This window comes from Typopeltis vanoorti, chromosome 10, assembly GCF_054136105.1.
Source record: "Typopeltis vanoorti isolate ZY-2024b chromosome 10, IOZ_Tvanoo_1.0, whole genome shotgun sequence".
In the NCBI taxonomy this organism is placed as follows: Eukaryota; Metazoa; Arthropoda; class Arachnida; order Uropygi; family Thelyphonidae; genus Typopeltis; species Typopeltis vanoorti.
Window position 1 is genome coordinate 55,471,515 of NC_143558.1, and position 24,235 is coordinate 55,495,749.

Below are 24,235 nucleotides of genomic sequence, written 5' to 3' on the forward strand. Positions count from 1 at the left end.
TGGAGGTGTCATGTGATAAAAATAATATCGTAATCATGAACAGTACGCTAACCAAACTGTCAAATTAAAGATAAAAAAAAAATGAAAATTTCCAGTTTTTGGGGAGACATATGCAAGAATCCAGTGGCATCACGTGTCCACTGAATTTTCAGATTTAATGTTCCTTCACTCTCGGTTTCATTACACTGATTTACAAGAATTTCTGGGAATCAGATCTTGTTGACTACCGGGAGTTAATACAATTCATGAAGTCCTTACCCTCTTTCCCCTGTAAAAAAAAAAGTACCTTATTAATGTAGTTTGATTTATTTAATATCTCTTAAGAGTAGCCTCGCTATCAAATCGCTATTTAATCTATTTTTTAATTTATTTTTTCCATGTTCAAAGGTGCAGCACCTTTGAGCATGGAAAACTGGAATATTACCGAATAACTGTTAGCAAAATATTGTTATATTTACAGGAAAAATGCGCAGTTTTTTTCCATTAAAAAACAACTTAAACATCACAGTTATAGCAGCTGATGCATTACTGTTGTGGATGCACCAACACATCGTTTAAGAGTGAAGAATTTGCAGCTAAGCATAAAAAATTAGTTAATTACACGCATTCTATGACAAATGAGTGGCCGTTAAAGTTATATCTGTTTATTATACAATTTTTTTTATTTTAATTTTAATGCAGTCTTTATTGGTACGATAGAAATATACTTTCTAGTTAGATATGCGTCCCCCCCCTCTCGTCTCATTAAAAGGTTAAATTCATCTTCTCTTTTTCTAAGAAAGCAGGTGTCGCACTTTCTTATTTCAAAAGCACCTTTTTTTTTATTTCACGCTGTGCATTTAATGACTCAGCTTCCCTTCGTTTAGCTAAAAATTATTATATATTTTCTGAGTTCAGCTAATTGTTGTTTACTTTATTTGTATTATAGCAAGACAGTTCATTTGTTTTTACTGTACATTAAAAAAGAAACAAAAAACATGAGTTACAGCATCGATATGTGAATTAGTTATATCACAAAACCATTCTTTTGTTTGCTTTTGTACTCCATGATGCTAGATCACAAAAGAAAGACTTACAGGGTCAAATTTCAATCAACTGACTACAGGAGCTTTGTTGTTGTTGTTATCGGTTGGTTCCTGACTGTCGATCTTTTGCACAGGTAAATAGTATCATAACCCATTTTTTTCTTTTTCGGAAGAAACTCGAGTTTCTAATCATAAGAAATCATTGGAAAACGAAAAGACGTTAGAAGATTTATTTATTTATTTATAGACCAAACTGTACCATGCAGGCTTTCCAAACTAGATCCGACGGAATAGCGTGGTTAATTCTTATTCTCAGAGTCTCCTATGCGAATATATATTGCGTGTGTTCTTCTGGCCAGTTTGCTTGTTTTGCGGGATGAAAAACCCGAGTATCCAGAAGAAAATACCTGGCTATCTCTGTATGATTCCAGCTAATTCTCTCCTTCAGATGAGATAACGTAGCTGGAGGTCAGTTAACTCTAATTCACATCCGATGTCCAGTATGATGTACAACTATTTAGCGTGCACTCCAGCCTTTGTATTTTGCCTCTGTATCATATAATTTGTTACTAATATGCACAGGATTCGAATAAACTGTGATTGAAGAATTTTTGCAACATAGCGTACAACTTCGTTTGTTCTGTAAGCCATAAGAAGCGGAGAAAGGGGAAGGGGTAGTCTTGTAATATAAATAACAAAATGCAAATTAAATTATTACTAATAATATTGTTTTTACGTACATGATGCGGAAACTAATGTTTCTCGTTGCGGTAATTAGTAAAGCGAAGATAGCCGGTTAGTATGTTACCGCTATAAATGAATAAGGCTTAATATTATCTAATGTTTACTTACAGTCTGACGAATATTCTTTTTAGAACTTATTTTATTGTTGAGGAATAAGAATCTGATGCCTGTGTCAGAAATATTTCCCTCCCTTCTCCTCAGATAAGAACTCTTATAGTGCCTATGTTGTAACGTGAATTCACGGTGTACAGAACCCTATCCATTCAACTAACCAAGCCTACTTAAACTATTTAAATCACGATTTATTTATAAACTGAAACGATATTTTTCAGTAACTTCGGTAATACCAAGTAAACAAGTCATGCCACTCTATACTAACGCGGCCAAACTGTGGCTCCCTCTACTAATAAGAATTTAATTTATTGATACTGAAATTTTTTGTATATATTTTGTATATATGTTTCTATATTTAGTATATATACCGAAATATATACTAAATATAGAAGTTATTCGCATAATTTTATTAACTGCAAGTTATTTATGCCGTGTCCAATATATGATAAAAGTTGTAGAATTGCGTCAGACGCTACAGCACAGAAGGTATCTAAAAAAAAAAAAAAAACGTATATAGAAGTTATTCGCATAATTTTATTAACTGCAAGTTATTTATGCCGTGTCCAATATATGATAAAAGTTGTAGAATTGCGTCAGACGCTACAGCACAGAAGGTATCTAAAAAAAAAAAAAAAAACGTATTTGCTCAAAATTCGAAAGAGTTAAATTTTATTTTCAACTGAATAATTTAAAAACTAGATTGCGATGAAAAATATGACATTTTATAATTTATAAAATGTTCCAGAATCTTGAGATGTAAACGTTTATTTATTTATGTATAGTAATGTTCACCAAGCACATGTTATGCGTAATCTGAAACGCACACATTCCTCTGATCAATATCACCAGTGGTATTAGATGAATAATAGTGAAAAATGAATCATTCGACCTCTATTCAGGGCACTTTGCACTTACGGTTCACGAAATAACTACATTTATATGTCATTTAGTTCATTAATATTGCACACATAAACCAATTTAAACCAAAATGATTTAAGAGAATGCTAAGAGGGCACCGAAGAACAAGAAAATTTTTGTCTGTGTTTCTTCATTTTTTTTTCTTATTATTCTTAGGGTCGCCCCTGTAAGAAATGAGTTATTTTTAATGGACATGCCGTACTCTAGATTCGTGGTAGATTTGCACAGATCCTGTGTAATCTGTGAACTGTATGTTTGTCTTACTAGACACATCGCATTAGCGTGATCGTAATGGGAGATGGAGTTTGTAGCTGAAGCACGTGCGACGTTGATTGACGGCTCGTCTTCAGCTCCCTCCTTGTTTCTGCGGGTGTCATGTTCCATACGAGGAGTGCTACAAAGCGAAAAGCTTCGTGGAGTTGGGTGACTGAGAAATCTTTTGATTTAATCCCAGTGGAGGGATAGTGTTTCACTTACTTCTTTCCAACGCTAGTATTAATGGAGAGCTTTTAAAATACTACAGCTTATATTTCCGTCTGTATATTACAAATTATTTTATTTCTGTTTCCGTCTATATATTCCACATTATTACTATCGTAAAAATCGCAGATCTTATTACAATAATAATTTTACCTACACGACAGTTTAGCGAACAATAAATAAAAATAAATTTAAAAAAGTAACAGATCAGATAGGAAGATGTTTTATTATTTATATTTAACAGAAAATAAAATTAATGTTATGAATTCACATTTCTGAAGCGAACGAAACTATGCTATTGTTCAGAAAGATATATTTAATTTTATATGTGTTTTCCCGAACTTCCGTAGTGTGCAGTAGGCTTCGACGTTGCCTTCCGGTCTCATACCGATAATAATAATAATAATGGTAGTATAATAGTACTTATTGGCATAGGGCTAACGCTCCTATCTCAGAATTTTGGTTACGAAACCGAAGGGTACTTGGATGGTGGGCTCATGAGAACTTCTATTGATGATTGGAGTGTTTTCCATTTCAAACTTGTGGGGCACTCGCCCATAGGGAAACAAGTGTATCAAGGGGAAGTATAAAGTGATATTCATATGACCTCATTTATTTATTTTTTTTTTTGCACCATAACTGTTAACTTGCAGCAAAAAGCGTCTCCGTAGCAATTGGAAGAACAACTGGAAATCGCCACTTCGACTGGAAAAGACCGGAGTTTGATTCTTGTCTCCACAAAAGGGACCTTTATGTGGGCTTTTTCAATTGAGGGTGAGTTAGCCGATCTCATCCCGGGGGGGGGGGGAGTAGCAGGGTTTTTTCCTCCAAGAAACTTGGGTTTATCATCCGCATACAGGTAAATTGGCCAAGAGAACGTATACAATTTACAGAGAAAAAGCACTGTAGATGGCGTTGTGTTCCATATTAATCTGTGGTACTCAAAATATGGAAAACCACAAAAGGCAATCAACCTTTCTTGATTTTGGACTGACATTAAAAAATAGTTTTGCTAGTCTGTTATAGAGTATATAAAAGTGAATGTATGTCTTCTGTTCAAATTTGCACAGACATGAATGAATAAAATAATTAAATTTTCATGCTTTGCTGAGGAAAGGTGAATAAAATTTGGCATTCAAACAAACTATGGTCTTTAGTTGAAAAGAAAAGCTATACAAAATTTAGTAGTAGCGTGGGTATGAAAATTGTTACTTTTCAGACATTAGTCACAAGATATTTTATTTAATTTTTTTAAAATTTTATTTGAGTTGGAGATTAAGCAAATGAGAATGAGTGGAACCTTCATTCACATATAGAGTTTTAATCTACAGAACTAAACAATCATATACATAATTTCATGCATTTCCCAACCAGCTGGCCTGGTTGGCTGAGTGGTAAGCATACCCACTCTCCAACCAACAGGCTGCAGGTTTGAATTCCACAATGGGCATTGGATGTTTATGATTGTCTTTAGGTGGGAGATGAATTTCATTGCTTGGTGTAAGATCACTGCCCTGCTTATTGAAGGTTGGAAGTAGTTTGAAAAAAAGTTCCATGTTTGGTCTCTAGAGCAAGGTTTCTGGACTATAATGGACTATAAATAAAAAAAAATGTATAAAATTGATAAAAATGAAAAAAAAAAATACTAAACCTATTCACTGTACAATATGTACTATAAGTTTGCAAATAAGCTTTCTTGGGTGGGGCAATGTAAAAAAATTGGGAATAAAAAACGGGACATTTTAGATTTCTTTTCAGTTAAAAATTCATATTTGTTTAATGTGACTCTCAACCAAGAAAGTTTGTAAATTTATAGTACATTAATATATAAACATGGTATACAATATAGTATATAATAATAATACTAAAATTATGACGATCCACAGTTCTTAATGGTTACAGAGTTCTTCTGGGCTTATTTTATATATTTATTTACTGGCAAACATCCATAGCACTAACAACTTGCTATTCGATATGTGTTTATAGCCAAACATTCGATATAGCCAAAGCTTTGCAGTCATTCAGATGTGTATGTGTGTGTGCTTACTTCAAAATAGACTACAGACCTACTTTTTGCCCAGATAATTTGGAAACACTCTATAATACATATAATTAGGAGGGGAAAAAAATTCAAGTTAGCAGAAGAAAGTAGGAGTAGAACAACTGCAAGTAAATTAGTGATCAGAAGTGAAATGTTATATTAGTATGGTAGAGTTTCAAACATTTGATATTTTTTCCATTATGTTAGTTGCATGCTCTTGTGAGAATAATCTCTGCAAAAATTGTTTTGTAGAGATAATCACTGTATGCATGGCTTGTGTTTATTATTATATTATGTGATACCTCCAAGGAGTACATATGGTTCTGTATAAGCAGAAAATGTATATTTTGATATTTGATTAACTGAGTCAGATAATAGCAAATTCAAGAGTAGCTGGTATTAAATTCTGGGGAAAAAAGCATGGTAAAATTCAGTGTCCAATTAATGGCTTGAGAGTTCAATACTGGAGAGAAATGTGATTGATGAGGAAAAATTGAAAGGATCAAACTGGAACTGGATGATTTTACTCATCAGCTCACCCACAGCACTTAATGTATAGGTTTACAATCTTTTGTGAATCAGATTCGCATTAACAAAAATATATAGTTATGCAGTTCTTAAAATAAGTATCAGTGAAATACTTCATTATCAAAGAAAGATAAAAAAAAAAAAAAAAAAAAGGTAAAAAAAAGATCTTTACCAGCCATTCAAGATAGCCAAAGTGAGTTTCCTTTCATACAGCTTAATAATTCACCCACTATTTTTATCTTTTATTTATAGATTTTACTGAACTATTATTTATTATTTTTTCTGCTATCCTGTAATACCCTACTAGAAATTTACGCTGTCTATTAAATCTCCTCCTTTTTTTTTTTCACCCAGCAGACAAGTGTTGTAAACCATAAACATGAAACCATCTTGGTCACTCTCCCTTCTGCATCCCCTTCAATACTTCCTCTACCTCCAAAACAACAAAATCTTTGATAAAACCAAATGTGGTTGCATCAAAGCTTTATATAAAAAAAATAATTTTTTTTATTTCGGTTTGTCAGGGTATGTAAACTTTAGCATTCAAATGATTCTTTATGATATTTCACAATGGGATTAAGTTATTCTAAAATAAATTTCCTTCTATAATATTATAGAAAGATATTTATTATATTTATTATAATATAAGTATAATATTATGATATTTCACAATGGAATTAAGTTATTCCAAAATAAATATCCTTCTATAATGGTGTTGATCAAAACACTACCTTAAAGTTGTACAGTATATGATAATTACTTTCTATTTCCATTCATTAAGTCCTTTTCTTTTTTTGTCAGTAATAATAATAATAATGAATCTGATAATGTGAATTTTTTTATTTTCTTTCTACAGGGATTAGTGATAGTGCAAAAGTACAGTTGCAAAGTCCTGAAAGTGAACGAGATTTAAAACCAGGAAATGAACTAGTCCTTCGCTGTAAGGTAGAAGGAAGTCCTGAAGTGAGATTTGAATGGTTTCACAATGGGATTCGGCTATTCCGAAATGAACGGGTATCATTCCGTAACAAGAAACTTCATATTGCCAGTTTAACTGCCATGGACAATGGAATCTATTCCTGTCGGGCCATTAATGAAGTTGGTTCAGTGGACAGTACTGATAATTTCGCACTTATTTTACCAAGTATGTTAGAATTTTCACATGTGATTTTATTAAAAATTTGCTTAACCCTTAACTATGGACTTCTCAGTTTCTGAAAATTACTGCAGACTAGTTGTCTCACAAACTATTTATCTTTAAGTTTTTATTTAATTTAATTTTATTATTTATTCATGTTTGATCTAGATAGTGATAACACTTCTCATCTTATCTTTATAAGTTGAAAAAAGGCTTCATAACTTAACTTCTATACTGTGATAGAGCAGTTAATCCTATCTGCATTGTCTGTAAATTGCTTGTATTTCTAGATAATTTTGTTTCAGGAGGAAAACTCTGCCACTTTTACATGAAAGTGGATGTAGTGGTGGGGGGGAGAGTCCTAACAGTTCTTGGCATCTGAGACAAAATTTAAGTGTCAGGTCTTTCTAACCAAAGACGTTGTTACTGAGTTGTAGAGGCTGTACTAATCAGATTTTTTTTTTCTTCTAAATATCTGTTCATCAGAATTTAAAAAACAAATATTGACTATATAAGGCATTATGGAATAATAGACTATACACTACTTTTGGTTATGGTTTCAAAAAAATAGCCAAAATGTTTTTTTTATTTCTGTTTTCAAGACTTATGCTCTTGTATCTAACAATATTTTTAATTCTTATGTAAGTAAATCTTAGCTTTTCCTATAATTATTTAGCATAATCTTAAAAGCAGTAGCTATTACTTTGGGAGGATAAATTTTTAAAAACAGCAGAAAATTTGCATAAACAAACACCACTCATCTATCAGATGACAGAAAAACTTTGTTTATTCTTGACACTAATATAATCCATATTTGAGATGCCATAAGAGATCAGAAATAAATTGGCTTAACATTGCTCGAAGGTACTGAGGACTTAGTTTACAAGCTAGCAATAAGGAGCTACGATAAAAATAAGAATCACACACTTACTTCACAGAGTAGTTACTAATTAATGGTTAAAAATACCTTCCAGCATTGTTTGTATTATGCTAATTTTGAAATATAAATTCTAAAGAATGCGTTAGAGTTTATATTTTAAGCCTAATTAGTTATTTAATAAGGTTGAGGGAATTTTTGAAGTGATTTCAGCTGCTATATGAAAATCAGTTTAGAAAACATATAAAGGAAGTATATATTGTACTGTTGCTGATGGAAGTTAGTAATAATGCAAACTTAACTGCATTGGATTCTCATAGTATCCAGTATACTCTATAGGGAACAAGTCAAGAATGATATATTTGATTTATAAATTAATTATTAAAAGGCATTTTTTTTTCCATAGATAGATTTTCTCTTTTAAACTTAAGTATAATAACATGCATTTCTACATATATGTATGTGTAGATGTACTTATTATGTAATACATATTTGTATATTCTTGGTTTCATTCTTGGTCTGGGTAGTGGCCCCACCCATAATGCATAGCATTTTACATGTCTATAAGGATATATATGCCTTGCTTGGCATCTTGAACTTATAGTATAACCAAGTGAAAAAATTTTTATCTTCTGAATCTTTTTCCTGCCATTCATGCATCGAAAACCTGTTTTTCTGATCTTTCCTTTTCCATTCTATTTAAGAAGTAGATTAGCTCTGCTTGTACATTCTTAAATGCTAATAATGTCAGATATCTTTCTAATAGTTTCATTTGTATTATGATTCTGCTATTGATTTCATTTCCAGGATTCTCTCTGAGGATATGCATGGGTTTGTTAAGGGGAAGTCGTGTTTTAGTAATTTAGTTGTTTTACAGAGTGACAAATGTATTGAAGAAGGGAAGGCATGTGCAGTAGTCTATCTAAAGTTTGTAAAGATCTTTGATAGGTTTCCACATGCCAAGTTGAAATTTAAGTTAGGACAAATAGAGTTGAGAAAAAAGATCGGTTATCTGATGGGTAGTAGCAATTGTGTATAAGGAAGAAGTTACCCAAAAGAGGAAAGTCACTGGTGTGCGAGTGCAGTCTATTTTAGAGTGATTATTATGTTCTTCATAGACTTTTTTAAATCATATGCATAGATCTACATTTTGTTATCAGTGCTCTAATTTAATATAAAGGCTAAACAATAAAATGGAAAATACATTAATAAACATACAAGTAATTATTATTGCTATTATTTGACACCTTCAGGGAGTCCAAAGACTCATCAGAGGAGGGCACCTGCTCTACAACTCTGTCTCAACCACTCAATCCACCAACTCACCACAACTACACCAATGCCATCTACCGCCAAACACCAGTATTTCCACAGACAAACACAAACATTCATGCCCACAACAGGATTCGAACCCGCAGTCTTTTGGTTAGAGAGCGGATACTCTAACCACTCGGCCAGCCAGGCTCGTTGATATATTTTGGCTGATAATGATATATTTTGATTAACTATAAGTTAAATAGGAAACAAGTGCGTAGACCTAGTATGTGCAGTAAAATGTGCTAATGTGTGACTCAAAACTGGCATATGTGCAGTTAACTATTACATGGTCCTTTTGAGGTAATTAGCTAAAGCCTTGTCTTACTCAATTGCAGATAAACATCCAACTGTTACTGATAATAAGATAATCATTATGGAATGGTAGGTATTCTGCATCAGTACTACTTCCTTGAATGAATAATTAAATCCTAATTTTGTATTTTGAGAAAATAGTATAGTTTGAAAATTTTAAGTACTGGTTTTTGGTATTCAAAGTCATGTTTTAAAGTTGCCACCATCTTCCTGTATAAAAAAGGTATTTACTAATATTGCAACACGGTTCTTGTTCAGAGCTCTTTTGTAAGGTCATTGTTTCTTAAAATGTTTCTTCCTCATCTTGTCTGTTCAGTCCTGCAATATAACTTACTTAGGATGATCTTCCAGTTGTTAGTACAACTTGGCCATGGCAAGACTGAGTCTAACAGACTTTTTTTTCTATATTTTCTTAATTCTTATTGAATTAATCAAATGGAGAATAATAAATAGCATTTCATAAAAACATTTACAACAAAGCTAAGCCAGGAAATTGCAGTATACTAAAATGCAGAGAAGTGATGTTGTGAGTAGCAAATATCACATTTGATGATGATACAATATTTCTGATGATGTATAAAGACTTATAACTGAAAACACTGTAAGGAAAAATGTTTGCTTGATAATTAAAAAATAATGAGAGTGTGAAACAACATTGTTTTTGAGAGTGATATGGGAGAAGCTTGAATGTAGCAGATAATGAACTACCATAAAATCTTAAAATGAAATTATCATTTTAAGATTACTGTTTGGGGAATAAATTTCTGCATTCAAACGAATTTTTAACTCATTCATGGTACCAGTACTATATAGGCTTTAACCATTTGTCTGAAATTGTTATTTAATTAAATTAAAATAATAATCTTTCTACTTGCTTTGTTTTTCTTTCAAGCCATGCATTAAATCCCCTTAAAAGGCAAAATTCTTATGATAATTGAAAAAATCTGAACATTATTTAAAATTACATCCAGTATTCAAAAATAGTATTAGGGTTTTGGTTAAAAAATTAGCAAACAACAATATTTTCTGCTTTGAAGTTCTTCCCTGTGTGTGTGTGTGTGGGGGGGGGGGGGGTTCCCTCTGGTTTGTGTAATAGTAACCCTACCAGGAGGTAATTTATTTCCTACATGCTCTATTTGCATACAATGCATATATTACATGTAACTTCTACATAACTGGTGAACATTTATATTTAGATTTTTGTATCAATATTCATGTTGATATTTATATTTTTATATCCATATATTTTACACTATATAATCCAAACATTATGAGTAGTTTATATTACATTACAACGATTGGAAGTTGATCCTATTTGCAAAATTATTTAATTTTGAGTAATACTTTTGGGTATCTGTTATTTTATTGTTGCTTAAATATCTGTTATTACATTTATAAGGTACAAATATTTGTATTTTTATCTTATAGACAGCACTCTTAGCTAATGTATTTTCTCATAGGTGAAACAGCTGCCAAAATTATTCTCTTGCCTAATGATGCAACTGTGCGTAAAGGTGACACTTCCACGTTTAACTGCCTTTATGAGAATGCAGCTATTACTGAGTGGTACACTCAATCCAGTGATGTTCCTCTCACTAACACTTCTAGGTAATAATATATTATACTGTTTGTAATTAAGGACTAAATTAATGAATGTTAAATTTTTAAATATTTATTGACATTTTATTGACACTTTATCAACAAAAGGAAGACTATGGATCTGGGAACATCCAAATGGTTCTCATTCCCAAATTGATCACATCCTAATCAATGGAAAGTGGACCAGATCCATCAAGAACTGTCAAGCATATAATACTGTTGTACTAAACTCTGAACCACAGAATAATCGATGCCCACATTAAACTTTCACTAAAAGCCTCTAAAAATAACAGGCCTACAAAGAAACAATACAACGGGGGCAAACTAAATAACCCACAAATTGCAGCATCCTTCCACAGCACATTAGAAGGCAATATGGAAAACATTCTTAAAGATCCAGTTAATGAAAAGTATAAGGGCATCATTGAAGCAATTAACATAACATCCAACAAAATCCTTGGAAACAGCAACAAAAAAGACTTGGAAAAATGGATTACTCCTGAAACTGAAAAATATATAGATGAAAGAAATAAAGCAAGGAAACTGGCTACCGCTTAAACAGGAATGAAATAAAGATAAACTAGACATTTTAAGTAACAAGATGAGTGAACTAATGATCAGAGACAAAGAAAATCAAATGATAAACCTACCATCACAAAACAAAAAGAAGTGGAAATATTGTCACACATGACAAAAACGGTAGTCAGCTATCAGGAAATTTGAACTTGATGAAAGAATGGAGAAACTACTTTCAAAAATTACTGGATGTTAATAACCCCCAACATTCAAGACAGTTTGCGGACCTGCATCTAACCACCGCTCTGCCAATAAATTGTGAAGACTTCACTGAAAAGGAACTAAAAATAGCAGTAGATCAAACCAAAGCAGGAAAGTCCCTAGGGATTGACGGAATCAGAGCAGAAGCTTTCAAAAATCTGGATATAGCATGTATTCCAATCTCCTTGCTATAATGAATCAATGGAAACAAGGCCTTATTGTCCCTATACTCAAAAAGGGCAGTCTCAATAGAATGGATAACTACAGAGGTATTACTTTTCTATCAACCACAGTTAAAATCTACAATAGGCTAATACTCAATAGAATAGAAACTAAACTTAACACCACTTTTAAGAAAAAAACAAGCTGGATTTCTAAAAAAACGATGTAGAGTAGAACAGATACATTGCATCAGAATAATCATAGAAGGTTCACGTGATAAAAACTTACCACTCATTTCAACCTTTATAGACTTCAAAAAAGTCTTTGACTCCATTAATAAAGAAGCAATGTTTAAAATACTCAGCTTCTATGGTCTGTCCTCACAAATCATACAAGCAATCTCGGCACCTTATAAAGACTAGAATGCTACAGTAATCTTTAATACAGAAACGTCTGAATCCTTTCCAGTGACAACAGGAGTCCTGCAAGGCAATGTACTAGCACCTTATTTGTTCTTGGTATGCTTGGACTACATCTTCTGGACCATCGACACAGAAGATCTTGGTTTTAACATTAGAACATCTACCCCTTCTTCTTCTTCGGCACTACAGCCCCATGTGGGGCCTTGGCTTCCCATTTTTGGGTTTCATAACTCACTACGAGGTGGGGTCGTCACCCCCACACTCAACCATTTTGTAATTGTCTGTGAAGCGTTGTGTTCTTAAGACCAGTTTGCGTGTTTTGCAGGAGGAAAAACCCCAGATAAACTGGGGAGAAAAACTCTGTAGTCCAAGCCCAAGACCGGCTAACTTGGCTATGTCTGAGAAAGATCCTTAAGCTTCTCACGTCAGCAATGAGAATAGAATGCAGGACACTCCTTTCCCAGGCATATGGTTGCAGAGTGCATAACCACTCGGCTAACTTTGCAAACAACCGATCTTAGCTTTGCTGACGATGTTGTACTTATTGATACAGAACCAACAAATGCACAAAAACATCTCAGTCTACAAGAGGCACAGGCTAAACTTATTGGTTTGCAGATCAACATCCAAAAGTCCAAAGTATCCTCTGAAGATTTTATCACTTTTTTGGTGTATTTTGATTGTGAAAACAGTATTATGCAAGACATGAGTTATCTGAGAGCTTTCTGCATATATCTCTCTCTCTCTCTAAGTATTAGTAATGCAGAAATTTTTTTCATTATAAATGTTTATGATATAAAAAAAGAAATGTACATGTATTAAATTAAAGTGGATAAGGCATTTTTTTGAAGCACTTATAGCTATTGAATTTTTTGGTTGCTGAGTTTGGTAAATATTTATGAAGAGACAAATTCACATGTATAATTTAGACATTAATTATCAGTTATCTTGTGCATAATGAACGAAAGGGAAAATTATATCACACAACACTGATTAAAAGCAATTTAATTATTAAACTCTTAACAAGATATGTGGTTAATTAACATTTCTGTTTCCAATGGGAGTCCCTATTTGAAAGATGGCTGTGTGTGTGTATGATCACTTTTAATGTGGGATGTTACTGCACTACAACAGACACACAGTACTTGAGAACTTAGTGATCTAAATTTCAGAGGCATGGAGACCAAGATGATTGGGGATCTCATTCTGCTTCTCTGTAACCTTCTGTTATTTTTGTTATTGAAATATAGAAATATTAGCCGCCATCAAGTCCCTGTATGAATGCTCGGAGTTTTGTGTCAGAGTAAACAGCACAAAGTCTGAACCTTTCACAGTCTCTGTTGGTCTCCGCCAAGGGTGTGTTCTGTTACCCCTTCTTTTCATAATATTTATTAACTGGATTGATAGGCACAGCTGAGGCAGTGAGTGTGTCAGAATTGGAAAATGTAGCTTTTTGCAGATGACCTAGTTCTGCTTAGCTCTTCCACAGATGGCCTCCAGCAGACCTTGGATAGGTTTGTAGCTGTTTGTGCAGATGCCAGGATAAAGATCAGTGTGGCCAAAACAGAAACATTTGTTACTTAAGTATAAAGAGCTAATAAGCTTCATTTCGGCAATGAAAACATTACTTAAATTAAGGGGATATTAAATCCCACATAGTTTTAAAACTGAATAAGAAACTCAAAGATTGGAATCAGAGAGTTTCTTGCCGAATATAGTAAACTATAAAGTATCGGCGACACTAGCGTTAGCCAATGCAAGTGATTCTAGTACATAGTACAATACCGGGCAACTCGTTGCAAAGGTGGGGAAGTTCAGATCGCTATTCTTAGGTATTTTCCATAATGTAAAAACACATTTCCTAGGAAATGTATGCTGTTATTACATTATGGAGGGAGGTCACTACCCAGACCGGTTTCAGCCTTTTTTGAAGCTTCATCAGTGAGTAGCTAGACCTAATACCAAAGTGTATAGCAAAAAGAACTTATGTACTCTGCGAACGAGTTTTCCAAACAGGTGCAACCATTAAGTTACTTAAGTATAAAGAGCTAATAAGCTTCATTTCGGCAATGAAAACATTACTTAAATTAAGGGGATATTAAATCCCCTTAATTTAAGTAATGTTTAATGTTGCAGAGTACATAAGTTCTTTTCGCTATACACTTTGGTATTAGGTCTAGCTACTCACTGATGAAGCCTCAGAAAAGGCTGAAACCGGTCTGGGTAGTGACCTCCCTCCATAATGTAATAACAGCATACATTTCCTAGGAAATGTGTTTTTACATTATGGAAAATACCTAAGAATAGCGATCTGAACTTTCCCACCTTTGCAACGAGTTGCCCAGTATTGTACTACGTACTAGGATCACTTGCATTGGCTAACGCTAGTGTCGCCGATACTTTATAGTTTACTATATTCGGCAAGAAACTCTCTGATTCCAATCTTTGAGTTTCTTATTCGGTTTTAAAACTATGTGGGATTTAATATCCCCTTAATTTAAGAAACATTTGTAGTCTCAAGACAACCATCCCAGTGCACTCTACATCCGAGTGGAGTCCCACTGAGGCAGGTAGAGAAGTTTAAATACCTTGGTTTTATATTCACGAGTTATGGAAAGTGGCGTAGAGCTAGATACTCAAATTGGCTCAGCAAGGGCAATATTATTATTATTTGACACCTCCAGGGAGTCCAAGGACTCATCGAGGGAGGGCACTTGCTCTACAGCTCTGTCTCCACTATTCAATTCACCAACTGACCACAATTACACCAACGCCATCTACCACCAACCACCACTAGTATTCCCACAGACACTCACAAACATCCATACCCATGGCGGGATTCGAACCCACAGCCTTTTGGCTGGAGAGCGGATACGCTAACCACTCGGCTAGCCAGGCTGGCTAATATTGCGAGAGCTTGACTGTTTGGTAGTATTGAAGCGTGAGTTAAGCCAGATGGCAAAGCTGGCTGTCTTCAATACAGTCTATCTCCCCCATCCTCACTTATGGTCATGAGAGTTGGGTAATGACCGAAAGAATTCAGACACGAATCCAAGCGGCTGAAATGAGGTTCCTTCGAGGGGTTGCGGGGCTGACAAGACTCGACAGAGTCAGAAGCTCTGCAATTTGAGGAAATCCTCAATACTCAACTGCTGCTTCTCTGTGTTGAGAGATCACAGTTATGATGGTATGGGCACCTGTCAGAATGCCACAAGAGAGACTCCTCCCAGCAGGCCCTCTTTGCCAAGCCAGAGGGTGGGAGGCCAAGGACCTGCTGGTTAGATTATATCCAAAACCTTGGATGGACAATTCTGGGAGTCCCATCAGAACACCTGAGCTTGGTGGCGGAGGATCATGACCATTGGAAGTTCCTCTTGCAGCTGCTGCCCCCACAACCCAATTAGGAAAGGCGGGCCTTGAAGATGAATGGATGGATGGAAATATAGAATTTTCGTGATCTTGTTCCTATGGTTAGCCCTATAAGGATACAATACCACCCAGTGGCATAACTCTGAATCATAGAAACATCCAAGCCTCTCCAACAACAAAGCAGCAATCCATAGGAGAGGAGAGAGAGGCATAAATGAGGTTTCTATAAAGCCAATTTACTTGGTTGTAACAGGCCATTGAATAACACGTTAAGAGGAAGTTGAAAGGAGAGTATATCTTTCAAATTATCTCCATTGTTATGAGAGATAAAAAGATATTTTTGTTAAACTTAACTTAATTTGATATGAAGGATAGACAAAAGAGCAAATTGAAAATAAAGTGTTCCCTTCAAACCATATAATCTTTTAGATCTTATGGTTTTAAGTCTTTTTTTTTTTTTTTTTTTTGTAATAAGGATTCCAAATCATTGATATTTTTATGTGCACTACAACAGCACACAGTACTTGAGAACTTAATGATTTCAGAGGCATGGAGACCAAGATGATTAGGGATCCCCATTTTGCTCCTCTACAACCTTCTGCTTTTCATATGAAAGAATCATTTTGTGATTCTTTCATATGAACAGCATGACCACCTGGTATAAGAAGGTGCATATTTCCAATATATCACACAGGTTTCAGATTTCACTTGAAGGAATAAATGAATTGGTAGCAGTTTACTTATTTCAACCATTATAATAAAAAAGAGCTTCACTTGTTGAATAAAAAATAAAAATAAGTTCTTTATGTCAGTCATGAAAAGCGGAACTAATTTTATTTTTCCTCAAATTAATACCAACTTTTATGTTTTGTTCTGCATGATATTTACAAACTAAAATCTCAAATAAAATGATTGAATTCAATGAACTAATCTGCTTAGGTTAGTTTAAAATATGAATCTAGTTAGCTTCTGCTTCCATTCATTGATTATCTTCATCTAATAATATTTGCTAGGTAGGTTTCAGTATAGGAAATTAATCTCTGTGATGCACTGGTTTCATACAGATGGGACAGTTTTTCTCTTTCCATACCTTTCTGCATTATTAATCAAAAGTAGAAACCTAGGATATTATCCTTTGGTTCCTTCTAGATTACAAAGATTCATATTGATTTAGTATGGACATATTTACATTCTTTTATCCTGCTCTCCTGTTTTAAAATTGAAACTTAGACCATATTTTAAACTATATGAAATATAGCTAAGTTACATATTTATAGCCCAAAACTGTGCCCTTTTTTTCATATTTATTTTTTATTTCAGGTTTAAAGTTTTTCCAAATGGAACATTAATTGTCAAACATGTAGATAAAGAGGCTGAAGGTGTTTATCGTTGTGTTGGAATTAGTGCCCTTAGTAAAGAAGCACCACAACAGATCTATGTAGCCCGGCTTCGTTTAGCTTGTAAGTATTCATAATTGAGAATAATTAAGAATTAAATATGTCATCATGTGAGAGTTGCAAAAAATTAATATTTCTTCATTCTTTGAAAGCCCATGTTCAAATCACACATGTCAAGCTTACGTTTTTGTGCTATGACTAATAACTAAGTCAGTTTTTAAGTTTGATACAAGGGTTAAGAAGGAATATATTGAAGAAATTGAAGGCACATATATTATCTTCATATAAAGTGCAGCAATTTTCAAGAAAGAAATATCGTATTCTCTTCACCTTTTGTTGGATTGTACCTTTAGTCTATTGATTATTATGATAGTCCATTACAATTAAGACTCAATCACTAGTTTGTTTGTTTTTTTATTTTTATTTTAAATTGTTTTTTATATTACTTCTTAGGACAAAATACTTTGGTGAGGGAGACTTACAATACTTTGAAAGACAGAATTGAGACTTTAAAAACATGTATTTTAAAGTTCCAATCGCATGGTCCCAAAAGTATTGGGATCATGGTGTTTCCCCTGTGACCTCTATCACATTCTTCCTTGATTTATATTTATTCTATTGCCAAACAGTATTCAGTATAAGCTAACCTGTCTGGCATTTTTTTCTAGAAATCATATGTTTTAAAAAAATTAATATAAACTGTATAAAATTATTCAGTAATCTATTTTAGTACTTATTGTCTTTAAACTTAATTTTAGTCACCAATTTCATTTGTTTTAGTGTTGCAAAACTGTCCAGCAGGAGAAATTTGAATTTGCTGTATTTTTTGCTTATATGATTAAGTTGTTGGTTACTCAGAATTTATACTATGTTAATTAAAAATGGCCAGTATTATTAGTAATATAATTGAATTTCTTGTTTAATGATTTGTAGATTTAAAAGAATTTGAAGATGATTCCTTTGAGCCTCCTCTTGTACCTAATGAGTTAACGGTGATACCACGAAATAGTCCATTTGAAGTAACTTGTGTTAGACCTGAAGGGCATCCCATCCCTCGATTATGGTGGGAGGATCCAGCAGGTCATGTGATTAGTGATAGCGGTCATATCCGAGTGGATGACACAAGACTCATTATTGATGGTGTAAAAAAAGATGACACAGGAAATTATACATGTGTAGCAGAAAATCTATCTGGACAAGAGAGAAATAGTGTATACCTTTATGTATCAAGTAAGTAATTAATTCAGATATTACTAATGTGTACCTAATTGATGCAATTACTAAGGAATCGTTTGTTTATGGATTATTTCTGTATTATTTTGTATATAATACATGCACACTGTTTTTCTTATAGTGTGAAAAAAACACACATAAAATGATCTTTCAGTTATTCAGTCACATTGGGAAATTTGATTTGTTAATCAGCTATCTGATTGTATGATTACAAAATTCTGTTCCACGAGCTAGTTGTATTAGTATTCAGTGAGTGAATTGTATGTGGTGCTAATGTTAGTGGATAAGGGTTAGATTATAATCTTTCACGGATGAGATTGTCATTATAAATTAAGTATGCACTTCTTCATTACCCACATTTGTGGTCTTTCATCACCTGAGACAACTAAAGCCCTCTGTGTTAGCCAATACAGTTCTGTATTTCATTTTTTCCCCCATTTTGGACTAAAGCAAAATAATAAAATTAAAAAAAAAAACAGAAACTTTAGATGTATGAAAATGACATGTATACTATACTACAAAACCTTCCAAATCATTGGACTCTTTACAGATATTTTTAATTTTGAATTAGCTTTAATTCAACCTGTATGGATTATAAAAAGTATATTGACTATATTTTTTATGCAATGTACAGATACTGGATATCACACACACACACACAAAAAAAATATTGACATTTATAAGATTCTGTAAACTTCTAATCCACATTTCTAGTTGAAATGCTAAAAAAAAATATGCCATCAAGAATATTATTATTCTTGATGGCATATATGATGTGATGATAATATCACATAACAATGTGATATTATTATCACATCTATATGAAACAAAATAGATGTGATATTATTATCACCTCTATATGAAACAAAATAGATGTGATATTACTAGCATATCACTTGAATGTGAGTTTTGTACTCCAAAATAAAAAATAAATAATTGTCTTTAATAAATTTAGTTTAATCTTTATCCAAGTGTAGGCAAACAAAGCTTGTGCTTGAAGTATCTTCAGGACTGAGACAACTCTTAGTAAAGGTGGACAAGGTCTCATCACTCCTTATCTCAGTATCACCCATAATGTAAAGCACATCTCCTTGCAGACATGTATGTATAATGGTATGTATTAAGGGAAGGGCTATTACCCAGACTGAATATTTCGACCTTTGTTGAGGTCTCGTCAGTGGGAGCCAGACCCAGAAGTTTTGATACTAAGGCAATGGAGAGGTCATATTATTTTATACAAGTTGCCTCAGTCCTGAAGATACTACAGGCACAAACTTTGTTTGCCTACACTTGGGTTAAGGATTAAACTAAATTTATTATAGTCTAACCAAGTGGAACATAAATTTCCAAAATAATTGTGTTCTTTATCAACAGTCTCCCCCTTCCCTCAGTATTCTAATTTCATATGTTTTTCAGTCTGGAGATTTCTTACGACCAAGTAAAGGTATATTATCTCAGCAGAGTAACATTTTTTTATATACATACTTATTTTAGTATAAAACTTGTGCAGTTATAAAATTATGTTATATTTATGTTTTGGTATTACATTAATAAGGCAGACACTACCCAAAAAAGGTTTTAGATATTATTATTATTATTACCATTGCCCCTCATTTTAGCAAGCTTGTAGTGACAGAAACAGTTCCTGTTGGGCTTTGGTTGGGACTTTTTTTTTGGTAGTTTGCTATAGTGTGTGTTTGTTATAGTGGTGTTTGATATAGTGAGAGTCGACTGCATCATTAACAGACACTTTCAGGCAGTCAAGAACTCATCAAGAGAGGCCACACATCACCCACACCAGATGTTCATACTTCTCTTAAACAACTCATTTACACTACATGCAGGGCCGGGCGGAAGCGGGCACGCAGTGCATGCGGGCGCCTCTACAAAGGGGGGTGCCGGGGCACGGGTCATAAGTTCATTTTTAAGAAACAAAATTTTTATCATAAAAACAAAAAATTCTTAGAATGATCAATATTAAAATAAATAAGGCCGGATACACTGAATAAAAATTTTAAAAAAATTGTATATTGCCGGCCGTTTACAATTTTGCAGCGAGAGCAGGCTAAATGCTTGCCTCCAGAATCTAAAGTGAAACGGTGAACGGTTTTTATGCGCAGAAACAAATTTTTGTACAAAACGTTTGTTGCTATATAACCAGTCATATGGTACTGTAAAAACTCGATTGTAGCTTAAATATTCCAAAGCACATTACATTCGATTGTTTACTTAGGTTAAGTCCCTTGTGAATATTGTAAAAATAAACTTTGTTTGTCTCTGTATAGTTTGTTTTAGATGTTATTGTAAATAACACTCTGGAAGTTAACTGTATATACTGCTTTAATAAGAATATGTTAGAGTGTTAAAAACAAAGGCAATGTTTATATCGCCGAAGCTGCATGTAATAGATCTACATGGTGGCATTAGAAAGTTTGTTATTAAAATTTGTTTGTATGAGAAAGGCTTGCAGGTTCTAAGTGTAAACATCTGCTAAGTCAGTCAGAAAGGTTCAAACAACTTTCCGATTGCCGGCAACTTACAATTAAAAGAAAGCGGAGGAGAACAAAAGGCGTGCCAAACTTGAAACTTAAGATGAAAGAATCATACTGATTCTTTGGGAGTTGGCAAACTTCATGCAAGGTCTCAGAGGAGGTATAATAAAAAGGGACTGAAGCAAACAGAAGGGCTGCACGGATCCAGAGATTGTTGCAGAAGTAGAGGGGGACCGGTTCCAGAGACGTCCACAGAGAGACAGGAGAGGCTGCCCGGTTCCAGATGCTGTCAAAGAGGAGGCAGCTTGGTTCCAGACATTGCTAAAGCTGCCCAGTCCCAGACGTTGCTGAAGAGAGACAGAGCTGCTCGGTTCCAGACATCGTCAGAGAGCATCCCAGATCCAGATGTTAGTTGAGAGAGGAGTTTTCCGCTTCCAGAAAGGAGCTTCTTGGTTCCAGACGTCACTAGAGAAACGACCTCTAGGCCACAGACAGGGCTTTCAAATTGCCGAAAGGAAGTCCCAAATGCCGTAGAAGAGAAAAGTTTCCAGTCCAGAGGGATCCTGATTGACAGTTGACAACAGTTTCATTTTTCTTGGAGGCGGCATTTTCAGTTTCTTAGAGGCAGCAATTCAAGCTACTTGAGACGGCAGTTGTCCAGGCATTTTCAGTGAGCCCAAATAGGTGAGGCAAATTTCCCGAAGTACCTTTGCTCGTAAGTTTTTCTTTTTGCCGTGGGAGAATGACATTTTTCCGGAACTGTACGAGTCCCGCTACATTCCCAATTGATATAGCCAAAGCCAAAATTCCAGATGAAGATCTGAGATGAAAGAATTGCCATAGAACTTTTAGTGAAAGACTTTTGACTAATTGTGAGATAAGATACAGAGCCTTTGTAAGTTCAAAACTTTTATATAATTCCTGTTATAGTTGTATTAGAAAGAATTTTAAGATATATGTTTAATGTTTAATAAGGTTAAGAAGTGTCCTTAAGAGAATCAATTGGCATGTTAAGAAGTTGATATCAAATTTGTAAAGATAACTTAACAGAGAGATTTAGGTAACCTCTTTGCAAGTAAGCTTGGAGTTAATAAGTAAAATTTATAAACTGAGAGTAGATAACGTTTTGTGTTAAAGAAAATATTTTAAAGTTGAAGAAAAAAGGTTCTAAATTTTGCTAAAGAGTTTTTATAGAAGGATAGAGAAAGCAATCTCCCTAATGTTTAAATTTGTGTACATTTCATAGTAATGTAAATAAATGTTATTTAACTTTCTTGTAAACATAGCACGTAATAATATAAACAAGAGAGATTCTGAGAGAGAGAAAGCGTGCACAACTACATTAGAATAACGGAGAATAAAGTATAAAGTAAAGAAAAAAGACATCACAAGTAATTAATAGAAATTACAAGTATACAAAGTTAAAATAATAATAAAATTTTATAAGGTCGCATTAATGACAGGATAGCAGCAGTAGATTTATAATAGTACGCATCTCAATAGGCTACTGACAGCGCAGTGCGGACTATTGTTTTGTCTCTGTCTCAAGTTGTGTAATAATTTCTTGTGGGTATAAAATAGAAATGGAATCAAAAATTAAAAAAAGTTATCTAGTGCACATAATCGTAAGTGTCATGCTGTGAAAGAAGCGGATATTAAGAAACAAACTGGGGCTCTTAATAATTTGATAAAATATTAAAATATTCTGATGCAGATTGTAACCAACTCGATACATCAGAAATCAGAGTTGACGAACCATGCACATCATTCAGTTTGAATGAAAGTACTATTACAACTGTTGAACAAGATAACAAGACACAGAAGATTTGGGAGAAGATTTAGTTGTAGTTGACCACGAAACTAACACATTGTTAGTCTCTGTAAATTTAGAAGATCCAGGTGAATGGGGAAATATCAATGAAAAATTACCAGTTGTTTTAATTGAAATGGCACCTGTTCAAAAGAAAAATATAATATATCCCAGAGATACATATGGTCGTAAATTTGGTGATACGTATTGTAATAGAAAAATGGAAAACGGGGAGCTTGTGCCAAGAACATGGCTCATTTATTCCAAAACTTTAAATTCTGTTTTTTGCTTTTGTTGCAAACTTTTCGCACCTACTGAATCAAGTAGTCTTGTAGAAGGTTATAACGATTGGAGAAATGTAAGTACAACTTTGCATAGACATGACACTAGTTTAGCTCAGATGAAAAATTTCTTAAAATGGAAGGAACTTGATAAAAATTTAAAAAACAAAACTACTGTTGATTGCCAGACTCAAAGCATGTATGAAATGGAAAAGAAACAATGGACGAGTGTTTTAGAATGCTTGATTGAAATTATAAAATTCCTTGGTAGCCAAAATTTAGCTTTTCGCGGATCATCTGATAAATTATATGAAAGGAATAACGGCAATTTTTTAAAATTAGTCAAACAGTTTGCGAAGTTTGATCCCATTATGGAAAATCATGTTGAAAGGGCCCTACAAGGAAACAATACAGTACACTATTTGAGTAACGAGTCAAAATGAAATATTGGAAACTTTAAGTAATGCAATCAAGGATACAATTTTATTATAAATTCAAAAATCTAAATATTATTCCATAATTTTAGACTGCACACCTGATGCAAGTAAAACAGAACAAATGACCATTATTATTCGCTTTGTTTCTTGTGACAATGGAATTGTCATGATCAGGGAAAACGTTTTAGGTTTTGCAGATATATCAGATTCCACAGGATGTGGTTTATGTGCAACAATAGTGTAACAACTGGAAAAATGGAATATTCCAATTGAAGACATGCGAGGTCAAGGGTATGACAATGGGGAAAATATGAAAGGGAAAAAATGGAAAAATCATATTTTTACTTAACAGAATAAAACCTGTGAGTAAAATGTTTCAATACAAAAATATGAACATTACACTTGCTTTAGAATCTATCGAAAACTTAAAAATATTCTTACAAGAGTATCAATCAGATACAAATTTTAAAGAAGTTCTAAAAACGGCAAAAGAACTGAGTGAAGAGGTGGATGGAGAACAAGAATTTAAAACTGGTATACGGAAGTTCGACGAAAGAGGACACGACAATTTGACTACGAGCATGATGATGAAACGCCACAATCTCCAGAAGATAAATTTAGAGTAAATGTTTTTTATACACTTCTAGACATTGCAATGTGTTCGCTAATGGAACGTTTTGAACAACTAAAAACATATTATGATAATTTCAATTTATTGTATAGATTACTACAAATTGATAACGAAGATTTACGAAAAAATTA

At 33.6% G+C, this 24,235-nt stretch overlaps 1 protein-coding gene across 1 annotated transcript in view; it reads left to right on the forward strand.

Moving 5' to 3' along the window:
- Nucleotides 1-24,235, forward strand: part of LOC150102426 (inactive tyrosine-protein kinase 7-like) — a 188,232-nt gene that overhangs the window by 120,621 nt on the left and 43,376 nt on the right. The window contains exons 3-6 of the mRNA XM_090398809.1: nucleotides 6,707-6,994; nucleotides 10,955-11,102; nucleotides 17,144-17,283; nucleotides 18,154-18,450. Of these exons, the coding sequence (XP_090254935.1) occupies nucleotides 6,707-6,994; nucleotides 10,955-11,102; nucleotides 17,144-17,283; nucleotides 18,154-18,450 (873 nt within the window). The remainder of the gene's footprint in view (nucleotides 1-6,706; nucleotides 6,995-10,954; nucleotides 11,103-17,143; nucleotides 17,284-18,153; nucleotides 18,451-24,235) is intronic.